Here is a 22,518-nt window from a genome sequence, read left to right on the forward strand (position 1 = left end):
TGTTTTACTGCTGTGTCCTACCTGCAGCAGGTCAATAGTCTGTTTGATGTACATACACTCCAGCACCTGCATCTTAGGGGACACAGCAGTGAAGACAAAGTCCAACAAGTCCTGAAACAGAAGAATACAAAACTAACCTTCAGCTTTCCTGCTGTCTGATGATTTCTTTACCTTTAAGGTTGATGCATTTCTAATCTCTGCTTACAACGTCATCAGTAACTGATGTTTGGCTACATGGGTGCTGGAAACAAGCGATAAACACCAAACTGAACAGACTTTCAATGGTCAAGTGCTAAAAACTGCAGTTCCTCTAACATCCACCAGAGGTGGATAGGGTAACAGGGTAACATGTCCAACGTTACAGCAGAAATAAACATGTTTACATGTTTGGTGTCTATAGCAGTGTTCATGTCTCACTAAGTTCACTATGATTAATTATGGAGTTCATCAGGGTGCTGTGCTGGGACCAGTTCGATTCAAGGTGCACTTGCTTTTCCTTGTTTTTCCTTCTTTTGTGTAATATTGGAGAGTCTGTGGCCGACAACCCAAAGTGCTTGGAGGTGATAGTTGTTGTGAATTGGTGCTACATAAATAAAACTGAAGAGAATTGAATTAAGAAGCTTTGATCCTTGTTTGCTGAGTTCAGATGAGGTTATTTTATGGTTCACTGCTTTGCTGCTCCTTTGTCGTGTATGTTTGACCAGGTGGTAACATCTTATAAATATTAAAATGATAAATAAGTCTAATTGTGTCCCGGCGGCTCTCACCTGGTAGCAGCAGTCGAAGCAGTGTTTCAGAGTGCTGGCCTGCTGCTCTGCTAGTTTCTGTAACCAGGCCTGCAGGACGGGCCTCCAGCTGAGCACTGACGAGCTCATGAACACCATCCCGTTCCTGGACACGGTGGCTGGGGAGGCGTTGTCGATGTTGTGGGGCTCAAAGACAATCTGAGGGAAGAATATAAAATATATGGCTTGACTTGACCTCGATGCATCTCCGCTTTCTGATCATTATGTTTGTGGATTATGTCAAACTGCACCACAGTGACTGTCTGGCTGAAGTGAGGTGAGCTTTGTTTGTTTTGCTTTGACCTTGCAGCAGGGAGCCATGGGGATTCGATCGCCATTTGCCAGCGTCAGAGTTTTGTTGTCGTCTAAAACGGAGTTCAGATTCTCGATCCAGATGGCATCCACCGGACCATCCAGCACAATCCAGATGTATTCCCCCTGACACACACACACACGCACACACACACGTACATATACATATGCACTGGAGCATCATGAATGTAGGGAACATGTTGAGCTTCCATCAACCTTTTTGCCTTTCAGAGTTTTCCTCCACAGTGTGGAGAAAATGCCGTCCGTCCAGTCGTTGGTGGTCACGTCCAGCATGCCGAACATCTGCGAGGCTGTGATGGCTTTGGGGTTCATCCTCATCTCTCGGTGGGGCGAGCCGCACTCAGACATGGCCTTCATCAGCGTGTGGATGCACGCCGTCTTCCCAGCACCGCTCGGACCCAGCGTCATCATACCTGCACGAGCACAGGACAGCACAGGACTCTTTAGCATTGCCGTCAGTGTGTGTGTAACCTCAGCATTATTGAACACTGGTTGTATATAAAATAAAGATTTGTGCACCAGAAGCTTTTTAGACTTTTATATACCAAATTATGTTATATAACATTTATGTTTTTACTAAGCTGTTGATTTCTAAGTGTGTAATATCACGTTACTATATCCATATCCACAGTAAGTGTGGGTTATGTTGTTGTGACAGCAGCCAAAGACAGATTGTGTTGGTGTTGTGTTTAACAGCATTAATGAAGCCATAATGTTGTGAAACTCTGTGTACATGTAGAATAATAACCTGCACTGGAAACTGTTTAAACCTCATTTAGAGGAGAAAGTTAGCAAACCTTTGCAGCACTTTTTAATCACATTAGACTGACGAGTCTAAACATGCAGTTTATGTGTTTAATGATCATAGAAACTAATGTTGAGGCTTCTTTCCACTAATTTACACTGGAACTGTAAATGAAGCTGAGTGGTGAGACGAGAAAGACTAATTAATGTGTCACTGTGTCCAGATAATTGTGTCTGTCTGTCGGGATCATCACCATGTCGGACTCTCTGCGTCTCATAGAGCTGGACCAGTTTGAGGATCCAGGGCAGGTGAGGGATCAGACCGGCCTGCTGAGCCTGATTAAAGATGGCCGACTCCAAGTCTGGATAACCGGCTTTATCCAGAACTGCAGAGGGGGATGAAAGAAAAGCACACAGTATGAGAGCCGTCGTGTACTCATGAAGCCTCTGCTAGTGTGTTTCAGAGTTATGTGAAAGAAACGTACCGATGCCAGGAAACAGGTCATTGATCAGACTCATAAACAGAGGCTCGTCCTCGTCCACCTGCAGAAAGTCACAGAAGCAATCAGGATGGCTGACTGTGACGATGACAAGGGCTCCCCCTAGTGGGCAACTCTAACAGTCTGATAATGATATAAAACTTAAAACATAAAGTCTAATTTCTGCATATATTACTAACACACACACCAGTTTGGAGAGGTTCATGTCCCTCAGGACCCTCATCACCACGGTCTTCTCTGGTTCTGATGGGTTAGATCGCTTCACAGCTCCCAACGTCCTCAAAACCGACAAAATGTTCCTCAGACCGAAATCATAATGGACCTGGTGAGAAAGACCAGAGAAATTATAAATAACAATATGATTAAATGCATGAGTAACACTTTAAAAAGAAGGACAACGGAGAAATGAGAAGATCCATCATCTAACACCAAGAAGGACAGGATGTGCGGTGGTTACAGCAGGATCACCCACCTGTTTGGACAGCTGCTCCTCACACAGTTTGTAGAGGGTGTAGAACTTCCTGCTTAGGACCTGGTTGTCACGGAAACCAGCACTGGCCAATTTAACCCTCATGATGATGGCTCGGTCCGGGACCATCATGGCTACGGTGCGGAACTGAATCTTCAGATTTTCAGGCAGCTCCTGACGGCCGGCGTAACCGGGATTCTGGAACACCGAGAAGTTACTAGAACTTTCTGAGTGGAGGAACATCAGCACGCTCAGTGCTGGAACTGTGGTTCACTCTAGTTACTGAGCTGTGTTCATGTATCCACAACTGCTCACTTAAAGAACACTGAATAGTGAACAGTGCATTGTTTCATATGCAGAGTGACTCTGATGATTTATTGTTGACTTATACTGACACCAGAGAGTTCATTAGATCAGAGATGAGGTACCATGGTGAGGAAGATGCCGAACTCAGGATCCATGTTGACCACATCTCCGTCGGTGAAGACGAACTGCTTCTTCTTGTTCTTCTTACACTGCAGCACGATGTAGATCTGCTGGGCGGCGACAGAAAGCACCGGCAGCTCGATGCGGTTAAACTCATCGAAGCAGCCCCAGGCTCCGGACTGAGCCAGACCTGCAGACACAGCACTGCACTTTCAGATCAGCAGTTTGATAGAACGATCACATGTTTATTACATGTTAAGAAGATGCCATAACTTATGTATCATACAGAGTTATGTATCATAGAAGAGTGGGCGACTGGCCTCCAAGTATCATTCTAACATATTTACTTCCACACTTTTGTCTCTGACTCAGGAGAAACATGTCTTCATGAGGATCTGCAGCTCTGGCATGGCTCTTTATTCAAGAACATCTAATGAACATTTGTTCCCAGATACCACAGACAACAGCTGTGGGTCCATGTCAGGTAGTGAACCTCTGCAGAGCCCCGTCCTGTCAGAGCGGGCCGGGCCTCGTGGTTGATTAACCTCTCTTCTACTCAGTGGGGTGATAAGATGGTGACAACAGCAGGGACAATATTTCCAGTGTCCACCATCCACACACTCACACACCTTTGTAGATGCGTCCCAGTCCTCTGTAGTCCATCTGGTCCGAACAGTTAAAGACCACCACATACTTCCCCAGACAGCGACCCATGTCTTTAGTGGTCTCCGTTTTACCTGCAAACACACACACAAACAAAATCACAGCAGCATGCAAGGATTCAGCTTCATTTCACACACACACACACACACACACACACACACACACACACACACACACACACACACACACACACACACACACAACCCCGTTCAGCTATCTTAGTGAGGACCCTCATTGACATAATGGTTTCCCTAGCCCCTAACCCTAGTGTTCTATCTCTTCTCTTCTTCTCATTTTTTACTTGTATAGGCCCTTTTATGGCCATCCCATTATAAACTCCTGGCCCTGAAGCCTTCCCTAACCTTAACCTCTTTTAACCCCATGCAGGGACTTTATTCCGGCCCTAAACCTAACCGCCTGGAGCCCCAATTGGACATTGGGCCCTAATTTCAATCCCCATCTCCTTCCAGTCCTAAACCTAACCTCTGGGTTCCCTAAGCCCAGTCTCAACCCCCTTATTCGGGACAAGAGAGGACACTTCCCTCCTGGAGGGCAATCTATGAGTGACGTGGCGACCCGGGATGGGAACAGGTATGGACTGTGCATGGAGTTTGGCCACCTTTGGTGGCCAACCTCCCAACTTGAGCTCCCCCTAACCATTAAAAATGAATGCCTAACCCTAACCCTTACCCTAAACCTAACCATAACCTGCTTGTAACCCTGACACTAAAACCCCATTTTGAGCCTCAAAAATGCCTTTAAATGCCTTCAAAAATGTGAGGACCGGGTTGTGTGTCCTCACAACTGACTGCTGGTTCTCACAAGTATAGTAGAATGCAGATTTCGGTCCTCACAAAGATAGCTAGACAAGAACACACACACACACACACACACACACACACACACACACACACATTACCGGTTCCTGCTGGTCCGGCCGGAGCTCCGCCCATACTCATCCCCAGAGCCTGGGACAGAGTGATGTAACACCTGGACAGATGTTCAGTATTTGTGAATCAGTCAGTCTACAGGCGTCAGTCAGTGAGGCTGGAGTGTGTGTACCTGTCTGTCAGCGGGGTGATGACCAGCCTGTCTGTGCAGCCCAGGTATTCATTACAGTAGCTGAACTCCACATCTGTGATCTGGATGACACATCTGTCCGTCTCCTCCAGGAAGTAAAACCTCGACTGTTTCTGCCATTCGAAGTCTGAAGCTGAGCGCACGTTCATCCTCACCTGACAAACACAAAGTCATATGACCCACTCTGACAGACACTATCAAACAGTATTTAGTTGTTTGTTTGTATGTTTGCTCTTTGGTTCACCAGATCATCGAAAATGTCTCTCTGGTGGACGTGGATGGTGATCAGCGTCTCATATTTGGTCCTTTCGTTCCAGCTCAGCTCTCGAGTCGTCATGTCGATGAGCTCATTGAGGAGGTCCAGGAACTTCTGATTGGTCGTTTGCATGATCTGGCAACCAATAAGATGGGGGCAGTCAGGAGAGAAGAATAACACGAGAGACCCTGTAAATAATCACCATAGCCTTAATTATATTCTATCTTATTTTATTTAGAGAGCTCCAAATCACAACAAAAGTTGCCTCAAGACTCTTCTGTCCCACTCGAGCTTGAGTTTAGCCTTTTGACCCAAACCACAGTTTTTCTTTTCTTTTTGTACCAACCAACTTGGAGGGTTGGTTTGGTTACCCAGCTACGGGGTTTGGTTATGTTAAATGGATTCTGACTGAAACACAATGAAAACAAAACGCACTTACCTGAAAAGAGAGAACACGATGAACACAAAGAAACTGCACCGACTTGTTACTAAAAGAGCCAATCTCTTAATTCTGCATAAATTCAAGCCATAATTACTGACTGTTTCTTTCTGCTGTAAAGTTGAGCATTTTAACCTGAGAGTCTGCAGGAAGCATTCAGAGCAATTATGTGAGCAGTAATATGGCTGCTGTGATGTTAATTGACTGTCCAACAATACTTTCAGTGCGGGTGATTCTGTGGTTTGTGTTGGACATTACTGTATATTACGACGTAGCAGACACAGTCAAAGTGAATGCAGCATTACTGGATAACTTTAGATCTCCACCCTCTCACATAAATATGGTCACGTTTGGCTCCAAAAACCAAGACAGGAAAGACAGAATAGCTCAAATTGAGGCATGAAGCACCTTCTTGTCCGACTTGCTGAGGACGAGTGCTTCTTCTGCGTTTCTCGTCCAGCTCATCTGGATACCCAGCAGGCCAATCTGAGCCGGGAACGCCGACTGGAACTCCAGCAGCTTAAAGGCGGAGTCACTGATGGCCAGGTAAGCCTGACGGATGATAGCATGGAGGGTTTCCCTCACCCCAGCTAGCAGCTCTCCTAACCACACCTCCACATTCCCCTGCAAGTGGAGGTGAGATGATGATTGATAAAATGATTCAGTTTAAGGGAAAAGTAACAGGGAACTGAATTACTGGTCTCCATGTGGAGGTGAGATTACCTGTGCCAGCACTGGCTGGCCCAGCTCCACAGTTTCTCCTTCTTGGGACTGGAAACTGATCATCTGGTCGTAGATTTTCTCATTGAAAACAACTCTGTTAACGTTATCGAACAGACTGAGCAGATGAGCCTGACAGACACAGAGCGAGGAAGCAGATTCAATGTCATGATCAGAGGAAAGCAGGAACTCAGCAGCAGGAACGAACCTGAAGCATCAGACAGCAAATACAAACCCATCAGATCTGAAACCTGTGAGCTGCTGTGTCACCTGTAAATCTGTCACCTGTGTAGTGTGTGAGTCAGAGGCTTGGCCCAGAATCTCCAGCAGGGCGGGGTCGGACACGAAAAAAAACCGAGGGAACACCAAGCGTTTCTTCTCCAGGTAACCGGAAAGAGACTTCTGACAGAGCTCCAACTGCTCCAGCAGGTGAGGGAGCAGCTGCAGGAGGAGGACAGATGGAGCTGCTGTGAATCAAGGACTCATATTTTACTCACATGGCAGAGTGTTGCTCAGAAGCACTCGGGCCACACCTGGCTGAGCATCTCGTCTCCCACGCAGCACTGCACCACGTTGGGAATCTCGTGCGCTCACTGCATGATCCTCTGCCACGATTTGTCGATGTTCTGGAAACGTTTGGCTTCCTGCGAGGATTAAAACTCAGACTTCAGAGTTAAATATGAAAGAAAAATGATCAAATAAAAGTCTGAGTGTTTGCTCCTACCTGAGGCAGCTGCTTGGCGATGTCTCCACCCACAAACACCGCTTCAAGGTAGATCCAGAGGTTTTGAACCGACAGCCACTTCTCGATGATCTCTGAGGTGTTGGAGAGTTTCTGAACCCACAGCTGGATGGAGGGCTTGTACGGAGCGTTGTACCTGCGGAGCAAAGAGCCACAGGTGTAACCCTGCATGCACAAACAGCATTCCTTCTTTTCTTTTCTGCCTCTCATGTTTTTCTTGCTTTCTGACTCTGAGACGTCTTTGCTCTCCTTCCACCCTCGTCTCCTCACCTCCTCTGCCCTCGTCTCCTCACCTGTTGCTCAGCAGGGACGTCAGCACCATCAGGCTGTCCTCCATCATGGATATTTTCTCTGCGGTCTCGGCTCCTTTCAGCAGCAGTTCTCCTCTGCTCCTGAAGGTGGCGAAGCTGAGCGTGTGGCTGCTCCACTCGGCCACCACGTCCTTCAGCTTGGCCTCGATGTCGCGCTCCTTCACCGCGCTGATGCAAACGTCCTGGTTCACACGGATAAAACACATTCTCACATTAAAGCAGCTTTAATAAACTTTCAGGATTAAAACAGTTTTTCTTTCTTCTTTGCATTTGATACATTTTCTTAAAAAAATCAGTTCAGATGAAAGTTTCAGAAATATTTTTCACCTGTAATCTTAATCTGGAGTTTTAGGACTGACCCAGTCCTAAAACTCACATATCAGATTTGTGTGTGTGTGTGTGTGTGTGTGTGTGTGTGTGTGTGTGTGTGTGTGTGTGTGTGTGTGTGTGTGTGTGTTTAGGCTGGTCAGTTTAGATGTGTAGTGTTTTCAGGCTCAGACCTCGATGTCCTCTCTGTGTTTCAGCAGCGGAGCCTCTATAATGTTTCTCAGGCAGAAACTGTCAGAGTCCACCTGGAAGCTGTGACCGGTCACATCGCTGAGACGAGTCCAGTGTCTGTGCAGCATCGCCTGAGCCACACATTTAATACACATTATTATTATATACTTTCAACACACATGTAAATATTTCACATTTATTGTGTACCCTGTATCTTATTGTGAAATCTCAGTCTCTGTGTTAAGTGTCTCTAGCCCTGTCACTTCCTGTTTTATTTTGATAGTCTTTTGTACTTTTGCTTCCTTTTCTCGTGATCTCCTGCCGTCTACACCTGTGTCACCCGTCTGTCCTCCGTCTCTCTAACTAGCCTTATGTGCACATGTAGCCTCACTGCTCCCCGTGGCCGATGTCCCAGCATCTGTTGTCTTTCCACTGTGGTACCTGCAGGACATGACACCACACCCCCGCTGAAGGCCACATCCAAAATCCATCAGTCCACCATTGAAGCTGTTCCACAAACGTTGGTGCAGTTTCTTAGTTTCCTGTTTTTCCTTCCTTTAAAAAGTATTTTATTACTCTACAAACTTCTGTGTAATTCCACGACACGTTCTAACATTTCTGTGTAGCTGCTCTGCAGTCGGCTGCATCAACATCAAATAATTGTAATGGGAGTGAATTTAGTGCATAAGTAACAAATCAAACATAATATGATGGCTGTGTTGCTTAAATCAGAGGTTCAGGCAGGTGATGAAATCAAGCTCAGCACAGCTGTTTTCCTTTCACACATCCATCCTGCCCACAGCTGCTCCTCTTATCAGCACACCGCCCTGAAACTGGACTCCACCCCAGCTCCTCCTCCTCTCACGCCTGTGTGCTGCTGTGTAAATGCCTGCAGATGGACGTTACTGGTATATGTGCTTCACAGTGAAATGTTTCTGCACCTTGTTGGCCATCATGTAGAGCAGAGGACACGTCTCTGTGAAGTCATCGATGGTCTTCTTCAGATCTCTGAAGGCCTGCCACTCCTTCAGGGCCTTTGGGAGCTTCCTGATCCTGAAAAAAAGACTTCAAAACTTCATCTCTGTGTGTGAACGACATATTTAACAATGAATGCCAATAAACAAGATTCATTTGTTTCTAATCTCAGATTTTTTTCATCTATCCTGCTGCTTCTCAAACTGTGAGCCACTGAAGACACGAGCTAAACTGAAACGCTCACATATCCAGTTTGATGTGTTTCAGCTTTGGCATTAAGAACGTTAATGACAGATTTAACATCCAAACTTTCATGAGTTCAAATAATGTTTTTATTGTCTTTGTACACTGAAGCTGAGCTGCTGTGCTGTGAGGTCAGAGGTCAGGATGCTTTCATTGATCAGTAAAGTAACATGTGTCCGTTTGGGAAAGCGTGAGGTGGAGGCATGAACGTCCTGCTGAAGCTTTAATGAGCTGCACCTGTTCTGGAAGTCCTGCAGCTCCGCGCTGATCTTCTCGATGTTGAAGTCGGCCCACAGGATGTCGTAGTAGCTGGCGACGCTGTCGGTGACCGAGCTGTACAGACTGTAGAGTTTGGACAGCAGGGAGAGCTCCCTCCGGATCCTCTGCAGCTCAGGATACTCTGCGGGGAGGAGACGGCCGGTGAGGAAGGAGGCAGACAAACAGGAAGTGGGCGGGCGAGTCGCTCAGTCGTACCGTTCACAGGCAGCCCGAACAGCTCCTCTCCACCTGAGCAGGTGGTGTACTTCCTCCACAGCTGATCGAACTCTGCCTGAAAACTCTGCAGCCGCTCGCTGGCTTCAGCCGGGGCCACGCCCTCCACCCCCGGGCCCCTGCATTTATCATAATCAATTATATCATCAGGATGCAGCCCAGGTTCAGGGTGGGCTGATAGTATGATATTTGGATGGCTCCGCCCACCTGGAGCAGGTGCCTCTCTGAGGTGTGCGTACCTTTGGTTGTAGTCGGTGCAGAAGCTCTGAGCCTGGCTCTGGAGGCTCTGCACTGCAGACAGCAGGTCTGTCTTCATGCTGGGCTGAATCTGCACCAGAGTGTTCTGGGTCTGCACCACCTGAAGCCACAACACACACACATAACACACACCTGCATCCCTGCACCTGTCACACGACGCCCTTCCCTCTGACTCACCAGGTCAGTGAGGTTTTTCCAGGCGTACATCAGGCCGTCCACGCGCTCGCTGTTCCCGTCACCAAAGAGCAGCTCGTGTCTGTTGAGCAGGGCGAAGGATTCCTCCACCGGCCCGATGGTGGCGTCGATGCGAAACTCCGCCTCCCGAACCTCCAACAGTGAGCAGGAGAGGATTGAGTGAGGGGAGGGGCTCATGAATGAATTCTACTCTGTGGGTCGTTACATGAAGGACTGAGAGAAAAAACAGCTGAAGAAAGAAAACACAACTGAATGTGAAGAAAGTACGGAGGCCTGAAAGTGCCAAAATTAAAGATAAAGAAAAGGCTGAAATTGTAATTTTATGAAATAATTGATGGCTAAAATAGATTTTATAGTATTTTAGTGCAATTAATGAAAGAGATATTTATTCAATTGGCTAATTTCATTTTTATTTATTTATTTTGGCAGTGCCAGACATTAGCAGCTGTACGTTTATGAACAAATAAATTAATCAGAATCTAAAAGAAAAACTGGATCATTTTTCGATTATTGGGCTGAAAGAAGAATTTAAACAAAAAGAGGAGGTGCAGACGTAACACACGGCCAATCAGATGCTGGCTCACCTCTCTGAGCGCAGCCATGGCTGCTCTGACATCATCCAGGTCTGAGATTGGACGCTGCAGACGCTTCGTGAGCGCGTCCACAAACGACAGGATGTCGTTCATGTCGGCGGACGCTCTGCGATTCAGAGCGGCGCCGAAAGCTCGTTTCCAGGAGCAACACTCATGAGTGAGCGAACGCTTCAGCTGGTCGGTGTCCAACAGGATCGAACCCGCTGTGTAAAACTCAGGGAGCTCCGAAATCTGCTCCTCCAGCCTCTGCAGGCACAGCAAGGCATCATGGGTAAATCCACTACACGTATGGTCAAAATCAGCTGCTCTAAAGGACGTGAGGATAATTTTCTTTCAGCTCTGACACGTTATCAACGATGGCTCTGTGAAAAAATAAAATAACTAGCGCCCCCTGCTGCACCAGCACTGAACTGCAGCTGCAGGACTGTCCAGTGTTTATTGAGAAAACAATGAATTACACGATAAAGAACATTTGTGTTTTTTTCCTCCACCTGCCCTTTAATGACCCCAACAGATGCCTTACCAAAGTGTTTTTTTACTAATAACTCAGATAAAAATATAATAAGCTGTAAAAGCACGGCGATGTTCAGTGGTGTGTCTGTAACAGGAAGTCGACTCACAGAGTAGAAACAGATCTGAGCGTTGAACTCTGTCAGGGAGGGGTCGGACTGCAGGAAGGCCTGCACCTGCTCCTCTGGGTCCTAAACACAGCCAGCTGTTAGTGCAGCCCAACAACAGTAAGACCAATCTGAACACACACACACACACACACACACACACACCTGGTTCCACAGGGTGGAGAAGTGGCCGAGGTCATTCAGGGTTTCGGCAGCCTGAGCTTTCAGGTGTGACACGATGGAGCTGAGCTGCATCACCAACCTGCTCCAAACATCATCATCATCATCGTCATCATCATCATCAGAACATGTACTGATGGGCTGACTGTCATGTGATCACGTGATTAACATGTGAAACTGATCCCAGGTCTCCCCCACACAGACCCCTCATCCACAGAAAAGGCAGCAGCATCAGTCTGGACAGTGAAGCCAGTTTGGAAATGTGCTCTCTGAGCTGCTCTCTCCTCCTGATACAAATTTCTCACACAGCTTTTAATTTTGTTGAACAAATAATTGATTGTGTTCGTTCTGAGAGCAGGTGGGTTTATCTGACTACACGTCAAAGACAAAGAACACTGTCCAGGTTCTATGGGCTCAGATTGTGGTCATAAATATTTTGTACTTGTAAATCAGAACGTGTATATTTGTGCATCTGTAGATAAGACTTTGTGTGTGCGTAAAAAAGATTTGTGTGTAAAAATATTTACACAAGTTACAAATTCTTGTTGTTCAGGTCTGGTTACAGATACAAAGCAAAAAAATCTGAAACTCTGCACTCAAGTTTCAACTTACAAATGTGAATTTTGACCCGATTTTTCTCCCTTTCAGCTGATTGGTCAATGTCATCTCAATCACAAATGTAACTATCCAATCAGAGAACAGATGGGTTTGGCTGTCAGATGGAGGCTTTACTGAGCTGCAGGTCCTTGAAGGGTAATAGAGTTTAAAGGTGGAAGATCTTTATATAAATATCCCATAAGGCTCATACAAGCTAAGTCCTTTAACTTTTGGTAGCTGTTGCAAGGATACAGTTGTGGCATACCAGGGGTCAGAAACACCATTATTACTTTAGTATTACTTTAACACAAAATCAGGGTTGACCCTGGACCACTGCTATGAGTCACACTATGCAGCATAAAGGCCGTTTCACATCGGACGCGGCATGCGCTGCGCTCACCGCTAACTCAGAGCGAAGGATCCAGAATTTGTTGCGCTGGCTGCTGAGCTCTGCTTGTACATCGTTTTTTAGCGGCCGCTCTGCGCGTGCTAGATGCGCCTGATCCTTGTCGTTTCACAACTTGTATCTCTCTGACTTTATCTCCTCTACGAGAGTTTGTGTTGTATTATGTTCAAATGTTTAATAAAAACATTCATTCATAACGAGGAAAGCTTTGTAACTGTCCCAACTAGTGAAGAGTGTGTCATTTCCACAACACTGCTTTCCCTCCGAGGTCGACCGCGCCTTTGAAAACGCTCTGGAGGTCCCTGTGTCAGCACGTCAACCTGTGAGAAAATGTTTACTTGGACACACACAGATGTTTTCCTCCATGGTGTGGCAATAAGAGACGTGAAAGAGCATTAATCCTTCAAGGACCTGCAGCTCAAAAAAATGCCCCTCAAACAGCCAAACCCATCTGTTCTCTGATTGGATAGTTACATTTGTGATTGACATGACATTGACCAATCAGCTGAAAGGAAGAAAAATCGGGTCAAAATTCGTACTTGTAAGTTGAAACTTGAGTGCAGAGTTTCACACAGATTTTTTTGCTTTGTATCTGTAACCAGAACTGAACAACAAGAATTTGTAACTTGTGTAAATATTTTTACACACAAATCTTTTTTACGCACACAAATTCTTATCAACAGATGCACAAATATACGCACTCTGATTTACAAGTACAAAATATTTATGACCACAATTTGAGCCCATAAGGGGTTCAAGCCCAGGACCCTCCTACAGTGGTGCAGCAGCACTAACCGCTGAGCCTCTGTGCACCATCTGAATTTGTCGCAGGTCAGTTTGAGATTTTGTGCAAGGACTGCAGAACTTTTCTCCACAGGACCCACTCTGTGTGTTTCAGTCAAAGCCATGAAGGACGTCAGCTGCAGGTCTGATTGTGCATCTCTGCGTGTCCACAGCGTCTCAGCCAGAGAAACATCATGTCGTGTCTCTGCTGTTTTACTGACCTGCTGATGTCTTTGTGGTCAGCCAGCTGTCTGTCCAGCGCTCGCACCACCACTGGCTTCACTGCCACGTCCTCTCCTCCACTACGACCCGCCGCCTGCTCCACCTGAGAAACAGAAAGAGGGGCGGGATGAAGCTGGAGTGCGATTGGCTGCCTGCTATCAGGTGATTTTAAAGCAGGATGAGTCAGATGAGCGTACCTGCTGCTGTTTGTACTGCAGGTGAGAGTAAGTCCACAGAGGGACGTCTTTGGTCACAGACAGGACGACGCCCACCAGCTTATTCACCACAGACTGAGACAAGAGAAGGACACACAGGCTGGGTAACTGACAGCAGTGACTGACAGCAGTGACTCACAACAGTGACTGACAGCAGTGACTGACAGCAGTGACTGACAGCAGTGACTGACAGCAGTGACTGACTGCAGTGACTGACAGCAGTGACTGACTGCAGTGACTGACAGCAGTGACTGACAACAGTGACTGGCAGGTGCATGAACATGACATGAACTAGAAGGCCAGTCCTGTGTGACGTCCTGCTGTAAAACCAGACGGTGGACCTGCCGACACATGAGAACTTCCAAAATGTTACTGAGGGTCAAATCTGCTCACAGCTGGACACAAATACCTGAATGTCATCCAGACTGGGTCTGAGGACCATGTTGGGGATTGCAAGGTGGATGGAGGTTGTGAGGAGAGGTGGAGGAGGAGCTGGCTGGGCACTGCTGGAGGAAGACACCAAGGAAAAGTGTGGCTGTTGTATGGAGACATGAAGTCTGCTCCTCAGGGCCTCCAGGGAGGATCTGGTGGCTGAGAGAAAACAGTCCAAGCTCAGACGGCTTGTAAGAGGATTTGTTGGTTAAAACAGAGCAAATGTGTTTCTGTGGAAGTTCAGACTGAACAGAAGGAAGAAGGAGGACAGAAGAAGAAGAGCACGATGGCAGGAAGGAAGAAACAGGACACAAGGAGACGTGGTAGAAAGGGAGGCTGACCTTTGACCAGAGCTTCAGTGCTGCGGTAACAGAGCTGACCAATCAGGTTGTAGAAACGACAAGGGAGACACGACAGACAGCGAGTCTGATGTTTGGAGTCTGGATGGAGACACTTAAAAGACCCCTGAGGACGACGAGCAGAGATGAATGAGTGTGTGTGTGTGTGTGTGTGTGTGTGTGCGTGTGTGCGTGTGCGCGTGTGCGCGTGTGTGTGTGTGTGAGTGAGTGACCTGGAGATTAACAGTCTCCACAGTCTTCATCTTCCTCTTCAGCTCCTCGATCAGTTCGTACACGTATCTCTCCACCTGCTGACTCTGCCTGCACACAGACACAGTGTGATGGACACACACAGACCAGCAGGACCAAAGCTGCAGTTCCTCTAACGTCCAGCAGAGGCAGCACTGACTCAGTCCCCATAGACTCCCATGTTAAACACGTTTTTACAGCCTGATACAAACTGTCTGGTGTCTGAAGATCATTAAGGTTTAAAGTTGACATTATAAGGGGCGTGGCCTCTTTTGAGTCCCTGAGCTGGACCTCTGGACCACGTCTGTACTGTTGGATCCTTTTGGAGCATTTTTAATGACATTATCTGACCAACAATACGACTGCTGTGAGGTTGCTGTGGTAACATACCATCCATCAAGGCTGAGCTCCAGGATTGGCTACTCAGCAGTAAAAGGCAGGTATCTGTGTGATGCACTAACCTCATGTCAGTAAAGAGAAACCATCACAAACATCACAGAAGTCACAGTTTGTGTCTGACTATTGTCACATTAACTTTACTTGTGATCTCACATCTGCTGCTGAGCCTGATGATTAATATATGTAAATATGGGTTTTTCTACAGCTGAACTTCTGCTTGTTGCTTTCATTTGTTTGTGGGAGTCTTTCCTCTGACTTTATCATCACCAAGTTCTTTATTTTTCTGTGTCACAGTCTAACAGCTGGATATTTACAGCAGTGGGTGAGTGGCTCGACACAGCTGCAGCCTTTCACGTGTCAGTGTTACTGTCAGTGTTACCAGCTCAGTGTGACAGCAGCAGCTTGGACCAAGCTTCCTGTCTGTAGCAGGAGGTCCTGCGCCGACACAGACGAGTCTTCAGGAAGGACCAGCAGACGGCAGGACGACATGGCCCGAAGCAGCCGGCCGATGCGACAGTCCAACAGGTCTGTCGCCATTTTGGCCACCAGGTCCAGGTCTTTGAGAGCCACATACACATTCTGCAGGACTGACACAGAATGGAAGGGAATCATTGACGAATGCTTATAAATCTGATGTCCTTTCTTCGTATATTAGCACAACAACAGTGAGATGGGAAGCTGTCCGTCCTTACACCGCTCAGTGTTGAGAGCAGTCCAGGACAGTGAGGTGAGCCCAGGGGAGAGAGCTGCCTCCACACGGCCAATGAAGGGCTGCATGAGGGGGAGGAGGAGAGGCGGGACCCTGCCCACCACAGAGCTGTAGTCCTGGAGCATCTCCAGCAGCCTGGACCAGAGTCAGCACCATCAAAGAAAACACAAGTTTACCAAAATGAAGAAGAGATGAACACAAGAGTCTGAGACGAGAAGAGTAACGTCGCAGAAACATCACAGAGAAAATAAATCATGATGTCGTTTAATCAAGAGGCCGCAGCGCCTTGTTTCTGTGAGCTTTTCTTTCTCAGCTGCCGAATACAGTCAAACACAACCAGTACAGAGTGAACACTAGGGCTGCCACGATTCGTCGACTAGTCACGATTACGTTGACTATTAAAATCGTTGACGACTGATTTAATAGTCAACGCGTCGTTTGAAGCTTTGTAAGATCCTGAAAGACGCAGGAATTAGTAGGATTTAAGAGTGTAGTAACGGACTGAAACAGAAGATGGCAGCACTTTATCTACAAGGATCCCAGCTGCCGTTAAACGCCGAAGAAGAAGAAGCAGTCTCCAGTATCGTAGCTGTTGTCGGGTAGTGCCCAAATTCAGGGGCCGCATTTGTAGGCCGATAATGTTACAGCGACGCAACAAAAGCTGCCCAAACTCGAAGACTTCTCCAAATGCGGCCGACAAATGTGTCCTTAATTTCCCCAGATTTGAAGGATGGGTCAGGTGTATTCTTCGTAACCCAACCTATCCCAGAATTCATAGCGTGGCTCAGCCAATTCCAGTTTTCAACAATGGCGGCAGCTACTTAGTTTTAATATTACTTTTATTACTCTTTCTGGGTCACAAAATAAAGTTTTCAGATATTTTCAGGTGAGAATGTAGCTGTGTAAACTTCAAATATCTGCTCGATTTATCAAGACATCACATATTTGCAAAAGTGCTCCGATGTTCTCGAGGACGTCTGTTACCCACCAGCTCGATAGCTAGCCGGGTGACCGGCTCACTGGAGCCGGCGAGAACAGCGAACTACCGCCAGCACAAACACCCCGCGGTCTTTCGCTACTCAGGTTTAACATGATATATAAGTCACTTAGATAACTTAAAAATGTTACTGTTTTTTTTCAGTGTTTTATTTGTTCCTGGGTAAATCGGTTCGGCTGAGATTAAAGTTACAGTTTTCACACAGCTGAATAAACATCAAACAGAAAACTGATTAAACAGAAGTGTGAGATGGTCGAGACTTTACTCCGGTGTCCTGTTATATTTTAGATAGCAAGGAGCAGACGGCCGAGTTTATTAAACTCCACCGAAACAATCTGCAAATTTCATTAAAAGTTTAATAAACTGTCATCTTGTCTTTATTTTTGGTTAGCACATACCTTAAACACTATGAGCTGTCTATAACACTATAAGCTTATATAACTATCATTAGCTGTAAGCTAATGATAGTTATATAAGAGCAGACACATGCTGGTGCAATAAGCGGTACGTTTTACGTCCAATTATGTCGACTAATCGCAAAAATAATCGGTGACCAGTCGAATATCAAAATAATCGTTTGTGGCAGCCCTAGTGAACACACACACAAAGTAAATCAGAACAACAACCAAAGAAAAGACATTCACAGCTGGAAGCTTTGGCCTCGCCACACATCTGGAGTGAACAGCTGCTCTCACCGGCTGTACAAATCTCTGAGCTCTGATTCTCTGGAGGTCATCTTCTGGATGACCTTTGGCACGTTCACGCCCAGTTTGGTCATCCACCGAGCTTCCTGCAGCACCTCCAGCACCACAGGGTCCAGGTTCACCGAGACCTCCTGAAACAAAGAGGCTCTTTCAAATGGTCAATAAAATCTAAAATCTAACAGCAAATTTAAGGATCCAGGATCCAAAGGAAAGTGGAGTGTGTGGTGTTAGTTCACTGTCTGCAGAAACAAAAGCAGTCGACTCTGGACTGTCAGTCACATGACTCAAATGTGTAAAAACTATTTGGTCAAATCTGAAAAAGATGATTAAAAAGTTAAACCCACACAGGACCTTCAAAAGCTGCTTTCATTCAGTCGTCACAAACCTTGCTGTCTTCATGTCGCACCAGCAGGGTGGCGCTCAGGCAGCGTGGCGCGCTCTCAGCAGCCTGACTCCACCCCTGCAGGTGCAGCACCTCGTACTGCAGCAACACCACAGCCAGCTGGTTGTAGGTCCGGATGACTTTAGTCATCTCTGGTCCCTGAGACAGACACAGACAGGCGGCGTCACCGAGGACGCGCTCATCACAGAGATCATGTGACTGATGGGGTAAAGTCAGAGTGTGCACCTTCAGGAAGTCAAGCTTCTTCTTCAGGATCATCATCGGTGCTTCAACCTTCCTGAAGAGCTGCCGGCTCCAAAGGACCCTGCCTGACACCTGAGAGAGAGAGAGAGAGAGAGACAGAGGGGAGAGAGAGAGAGCAATAACAAAAGCTCTATCGGTAAATAAATCATCTGTATTTCTCAATAGAAGCACAATAGAAGCACAATAGAAGCATCTTTTTTGTTGTGTTGATAGTGGAGAGTTGCACACAGATACAAGAAGCTGTCATCATGTATGAGTGATGTCCTGCTGTGATGTCAGCATTGTGCGCTCCATGTTATGTAACGTAGAACAAAGTCTTCACTTTCATGTCAACAAGAACTTTGTGAGCTAATCACCAACCTGTCGACGCCCATGCCAGCTAAGCTAGCTGCCTTCCTCTGTTCACTGCTGCTGGGGTCACAGTGGTGACTGCTTATGTAAAGTCTACACGTCCTTTTTTCCACCAGTTCCTTTGGCACACCTGAGGCGTTCTCATGCCAAACATAATCTCGCTAAAGAGTTTTAGTCTTCTCAGTGGGGCTTAAAAACCTCCAAAGAAAGACAGTCGAGGTACCAGATGCTCTAACCCCCTCAGCTGAATCCTTTTCAAAGCTCTACGTTCCCTGGAGAAGACTGGCTGGATGATGTTCTTTGTAACAGATTGAAATTAAAGCTATGCAACAGTCTTTACAGTGAGCTGTGTCCCTCTCTGTCTCTGTCCTCTCAGGTCTTGTTGTGGCTCCTCTGTTATCCAGAGCACAGTTAGACTCATGTGCAAGTTCACCATGTAAGCGACTGTTTCTCTGTAAGAGCGTCACACACATATCTGTTCCCAGGATAACTTGGAAGACGTGTATAAATGAAACCGGCGTTATTGCCCCTGCGAGCACTCGCAGAGACGTTCACTGCAATGTTCCCTCTAAGCTGCGCACGTGCGCAATTGCGCACTGCTGGCACGGTGTCTGCGCACAGAAAATCTGCGTTGCGCACAAAAAAAAAAAATCTAACCTGAATTGAAATTAAAATTAATACTTCAACAATTCTGTTTTGCAGTGTTAGTCAGTAAGTGACTGGCTGCTCCTGTATGGGATTAGAACGATGCCACCTTATCCCATAGTTCAGCCAATAATGCGATTCACATTCGTATATACGCAGCTAATCAACGTTGTTGACAGGCTATGACAGCGTCCTTATGTGCCGACACCGGTGTTTTAGCTAGCAAAGCGGCGTGGCTGATGTGGAGTGAAGCCACATTAATGACAACGTGTCCAACCATTGGAGATGTGAGCAGGACAGACGGAACAACTGACGGAAAAAGTGTGGACTTTATACCAGTTTTTAAATTGTGTTGATAGGCCACGTAAAACCAGAGTTATGATAAAAATATCTGCAATGTTTGGTTTTCTTCCTGAATACTATCGTTGTTTATATTTACTGCAGGAAGAAACGGTAAAAACGGCGTTTTATAAGGAAAAGGCTCAAAAGCACTCTCCGCCTGTGAGCAAAAACAAAACCAAAAACACCCCCACCCGAAAAAAGTACCATGTCGACCAATCAAAAAATGATATGGCAACGTGGCATCTAGTTGTTAAGAAACGGGGGGAAGTTTTAGGAGTGACGGCGGTGCTTTTGAGATGTGAGAGATTTGAGACGTTTAGCTCAAATCTTGTGTAGTTAGTGTGTAGTTAGTGTGTAGTTAGTGTGTAGTTAGTGTGTAGTTAGTGTGTAGTGTAGTCAATAGTTTTGTTGTGTGTGTCAGAACAATGAGGCGACTGCTGAATGTTACAGGTGTTACAGCAGTGATACATCTCCTGTTGTCAGGCCTGCAGGTATCAGGCTGTTGTTGTCCTTTATCTCATAGTGGACAGAAATTATTTTTTGGAGTGGCACAAATAATTTGTGTGGCATCAGATTTGATGCAGAACAGCTGATTGTTCTGTAAATAGTTTGAAATGTTTATTTAAAAAAACGCCTTGGCTGCATTTAAAAAAAAATAGCTGCAAAAAACTTTGTTGTTTGCCAAACTGAGTTACTTTTTTGAAGAAGTAACTATATAATTAATTGCCCAACATTGGTCATTATATACTGTATTTGGCAGACAGAGAGTTACAGACTCTCTCCCAGACCACAGACTCATAATACAAGTCAGAGCTTTTTAAAAAAAATTTAAAAAAAAGAAAGTTGTGTTTTCGAAATTGGAGTTCAAGTTATTTTTACTTCCAATAGTGTTAACATACTACACAGGTCAATGACTAGATTTTTTTAAATTTTCATTGTAAGTGGGCTAAAGCAGTTAATTAAAAGTAGTCTAACATAAATGTAAATGCTGTAATTTGATTATTTTAATAAACCATGTAACTTGGATGGATTAGATGCTGGCGTGACCACAGTGCACACGTCTGATGTCGCTCACAGTTGTCCAAGGGACGCTCAGGGAGTTTGTGTGTTCGCTCAGACACGTGAAATATTAGAGGGAACATTGGTTCACTGTGTAAGCTTTTGCTTCCTTACAAGTAAATCAAAGTGCTGGACCAACTTTCCTAACAGTAACACATGAGAGGAAGTTGTTTTGTTTGAATGCATGTAGAGTCAGATCATTCATGTTACTCTAGTTTCTGACCTTCTACAGTGGCAAAATAATTTAAACCAGGGTCTCAAACTCCAGTCCTGGAGGGCCGGTGTCCTGAAACTTTTCATGTGTCCCTGCTGCAACACACCTGAATACATTAGCAGGTCATTAACAAGACTCTATAGAACCTGACTGCATGTTGAGGAGGTAATTCAGCCATTTGATTCATGTTACAGCAGCTCCTGAGTGAATGAACAAACACTTTAATTCCCTTGAGTAGGGTTAGGAGTTGCCATCTCAGCATGCAGTCAGGTTCTATAGACTCTTGTTAATGACCTGCTAATGTATTCAGGTGTGTTGCAGCAAGGACACATGAAAAGTTTCAGGATGCCGGCCCTCCAGGACTGGAGTTTGACACTCGGATTTAAACTAGTGAATTTCCTGCTGGTGTTTGTGAGCACGGGGTGAGCAGGTGTAAGTACCGGCGGCAGGTTGCGTCCGATGGGCGGCCGGTCCTTGTGTTTCTGGTAGGTCTTCCTCAGCAGCTCCAGATCTCGGCTGTAGCGCTGCAGCAGCAGCAGGTAGTACTGCCTCAGGTCCAAGCGAGCCAGCGGACCCGACTCAAACATGGCCAATAGTTCCAGCAATCTCTGCGTCTGAATCCAGACACATTGTTTCAGTTCTGTGTGTTTGATACGATAAGAAGTCGGTTTCAGTTCTGATTGTGTGAACTCACAGAGACAGACCGGCTGAACCAGACGTCCAGCAGAGACCGAAGACACTGGAACACACTCTGAACCTGGAGCTGGAAGTCTGCATAGTCCCTGTCAAACTGAGACACACAGAGCTTCCTCAGGACTGAACCACAACTCGTAACAGCTGGAAGAGCGAGGTAAGCTGAAGCCTCTGGAACCACTGAGTTATTTCTGATCATCATCTAAGACATAATTAGACAGAAACACACGCTGTCTGAACTAAACACACACTGTTGTTGTGTTTTTACTGACCACACTGACTTCTCTTAAAGCAAATGGAGTGGAGCGTTTCAGGAAGATCAGACTGGTAGAAAGCCCTGAAAGCATTTCAAAGACTTGCATCGCTCCACAGTAAGAGAACTTCTGACTTTCAGGACTGTTCAGTTCAGCTTTGAGTTGGTAACATCCATCAATAACCTTCATGGTTAAACCGGTGTAACCCCTATAGACATGGTTACTAGTATTTTTTGTTTTTTACCTTGTATTATTATTTCCGACACCCCTTGAACACACTGATTTTCCGTAGTTCAGTGAATGCAACAAAAGGACGCTGCTGCATTAAGCTAGGCAAAACGGAGCAAGACACCCGAGAGCAATTAACAAGCTACACGAGGCCTTTATGTGTTTTACTCTCGACCAAAACCAGGCAGAGCGTGTGTTTGTTCTTGGGAACTCCGACTGGTTTTTTGTGATCCTGGATCTGAAGTGGTTCTGGATATGGATGGCGAGCCAGACCCTGTGAAAACTCTTGGTGAATCCAAAAGCAGTGTGGCCAGCTGTTCTGGATGCAGGAGTAGAGCTACAGTCTGAATTATTTCAGATCGCAGGATTTCAGATAAGCAAGAGCAAAAACTGCTTCCTCCATACGGATCGTTTCTCTGGAAACTATTGAACTCCCAATATCCTGCTCATCTGGAGTCAGGTCTAAAGAGACTACTCATTTTATTTTATTTTATTTTGTTGTTATTATTTTTAAAA

At 46.0% G+C, this 22,518-nt stretch overlaps 1 protein-coding gene across 1 annotated transcript in view; it reads right to left on the reverse strand.

The window, feature by feature from the left end:
- The window catches only part of LOC116309615 (dynein heavy chain 5, axonemal-like), a 59,925-nt gene that overhangs the window by 21,238 nt on the left and 16,169 nt on the right, over window positions 1-22,518 (reverse strand). The window contains 40 exon segments of the mRNA XM_039617383.1: window positions 22-111; window positions 768-944; window positions 1,089-1,223; window positions 1,314-1,531; window positions 2,117-2,248; window positions 2,348-2,405; window positions 2,550-2,684; window positions 2,835-3,029; window positions 3,260-3,447; window positions 3,887-3,994; window positions 4,840-4,910; window positions 4,983-5,155; window positions 5,245-5,391; window positions 6,104-6,319; window positions 6,419-6,547; window positions 6,701-6,856; window positions 6,949-7,059; window positions 7,140-7,293; window positions 7,451-7,650; window positions 7,969-8,097; window positions 8,908-9,019; window positions 9,422-9,584; window positions 9,659-9,795; window positions 9,916-10,034; window positions 10,112-10,261; window positions 10,714-10,968; window positions 11,343-11,423; window positions 11,505-11,601; window positions 13,527-13,630; window positions 13,725-13,817; window positions 14,152-14,333; window positions 14,516-14,639; window positions 14,746-14,833; window positions 15,540-15,747; window positions 15,853-16,004; window positions 17,562-17,701; window positions 17,956-18,111; window positions 18,199-18,288; window positions 21,268-21,441; window positions 21,522-21,617. Of these exon segments, the coding sequence (XP_039473317.1) occupies window positions 22-111; window positions 768-944; window positions 1,089-1,223; window positions 1,314-1,531; window positions 2,117-2,248; window positions 2,348-2,405; window positions 2,550-2,684; window positions 2,835-3,029; window positions 3,260-3,447; window positions 3,887-3,994; window positions 4,840-4,910; window positions 4,983-5,155; window positions 5,245-5,391; window positions 6,104-6,319; window positions 6,419-6,547; window positions 6,701-6,856; window positions 6,949-7,059; window positions 7,140-7,293; window positions 7,451-7,650; window positions 7,969-8,097; window positions 8,908-9,019; window positions 9,422-9,584; window positions 9,659-9,795; window positions 9,916-10,034; window positions 10,112-10,261; window positions 10,714-10,968; window positions 11,343-11,423; window positions 11,505-11,601; window positions 13,527-13,630; window positions 13,725-13,817; window positions 14,152-14,333; window positions 14,516-14,639; window positions 14,746-14,833; window positions 15,540-15,747; window positions 15,853-16,004; window positions 17,562-17,701; window positions 17,956-18,111; window positions 18,199-18,288; window positions 21,268-21,441; window positions 21,522-21,617 (5,643 nt within the window).

This window comes from Oreochromis aureus, linkage group 9 (genome assembly GCF_013358895.1).
Source record: "Oreochromis aureus strain Israel breed Guangdong linkage group 9, ZZ_aureus, whole genome shotgun sequence".
NCBI lineage: Eukaryota > Metazoa > Chordata > Actinopteri > Cichliformes > Cichlidae > Oreochromis > Oreochromis aureus.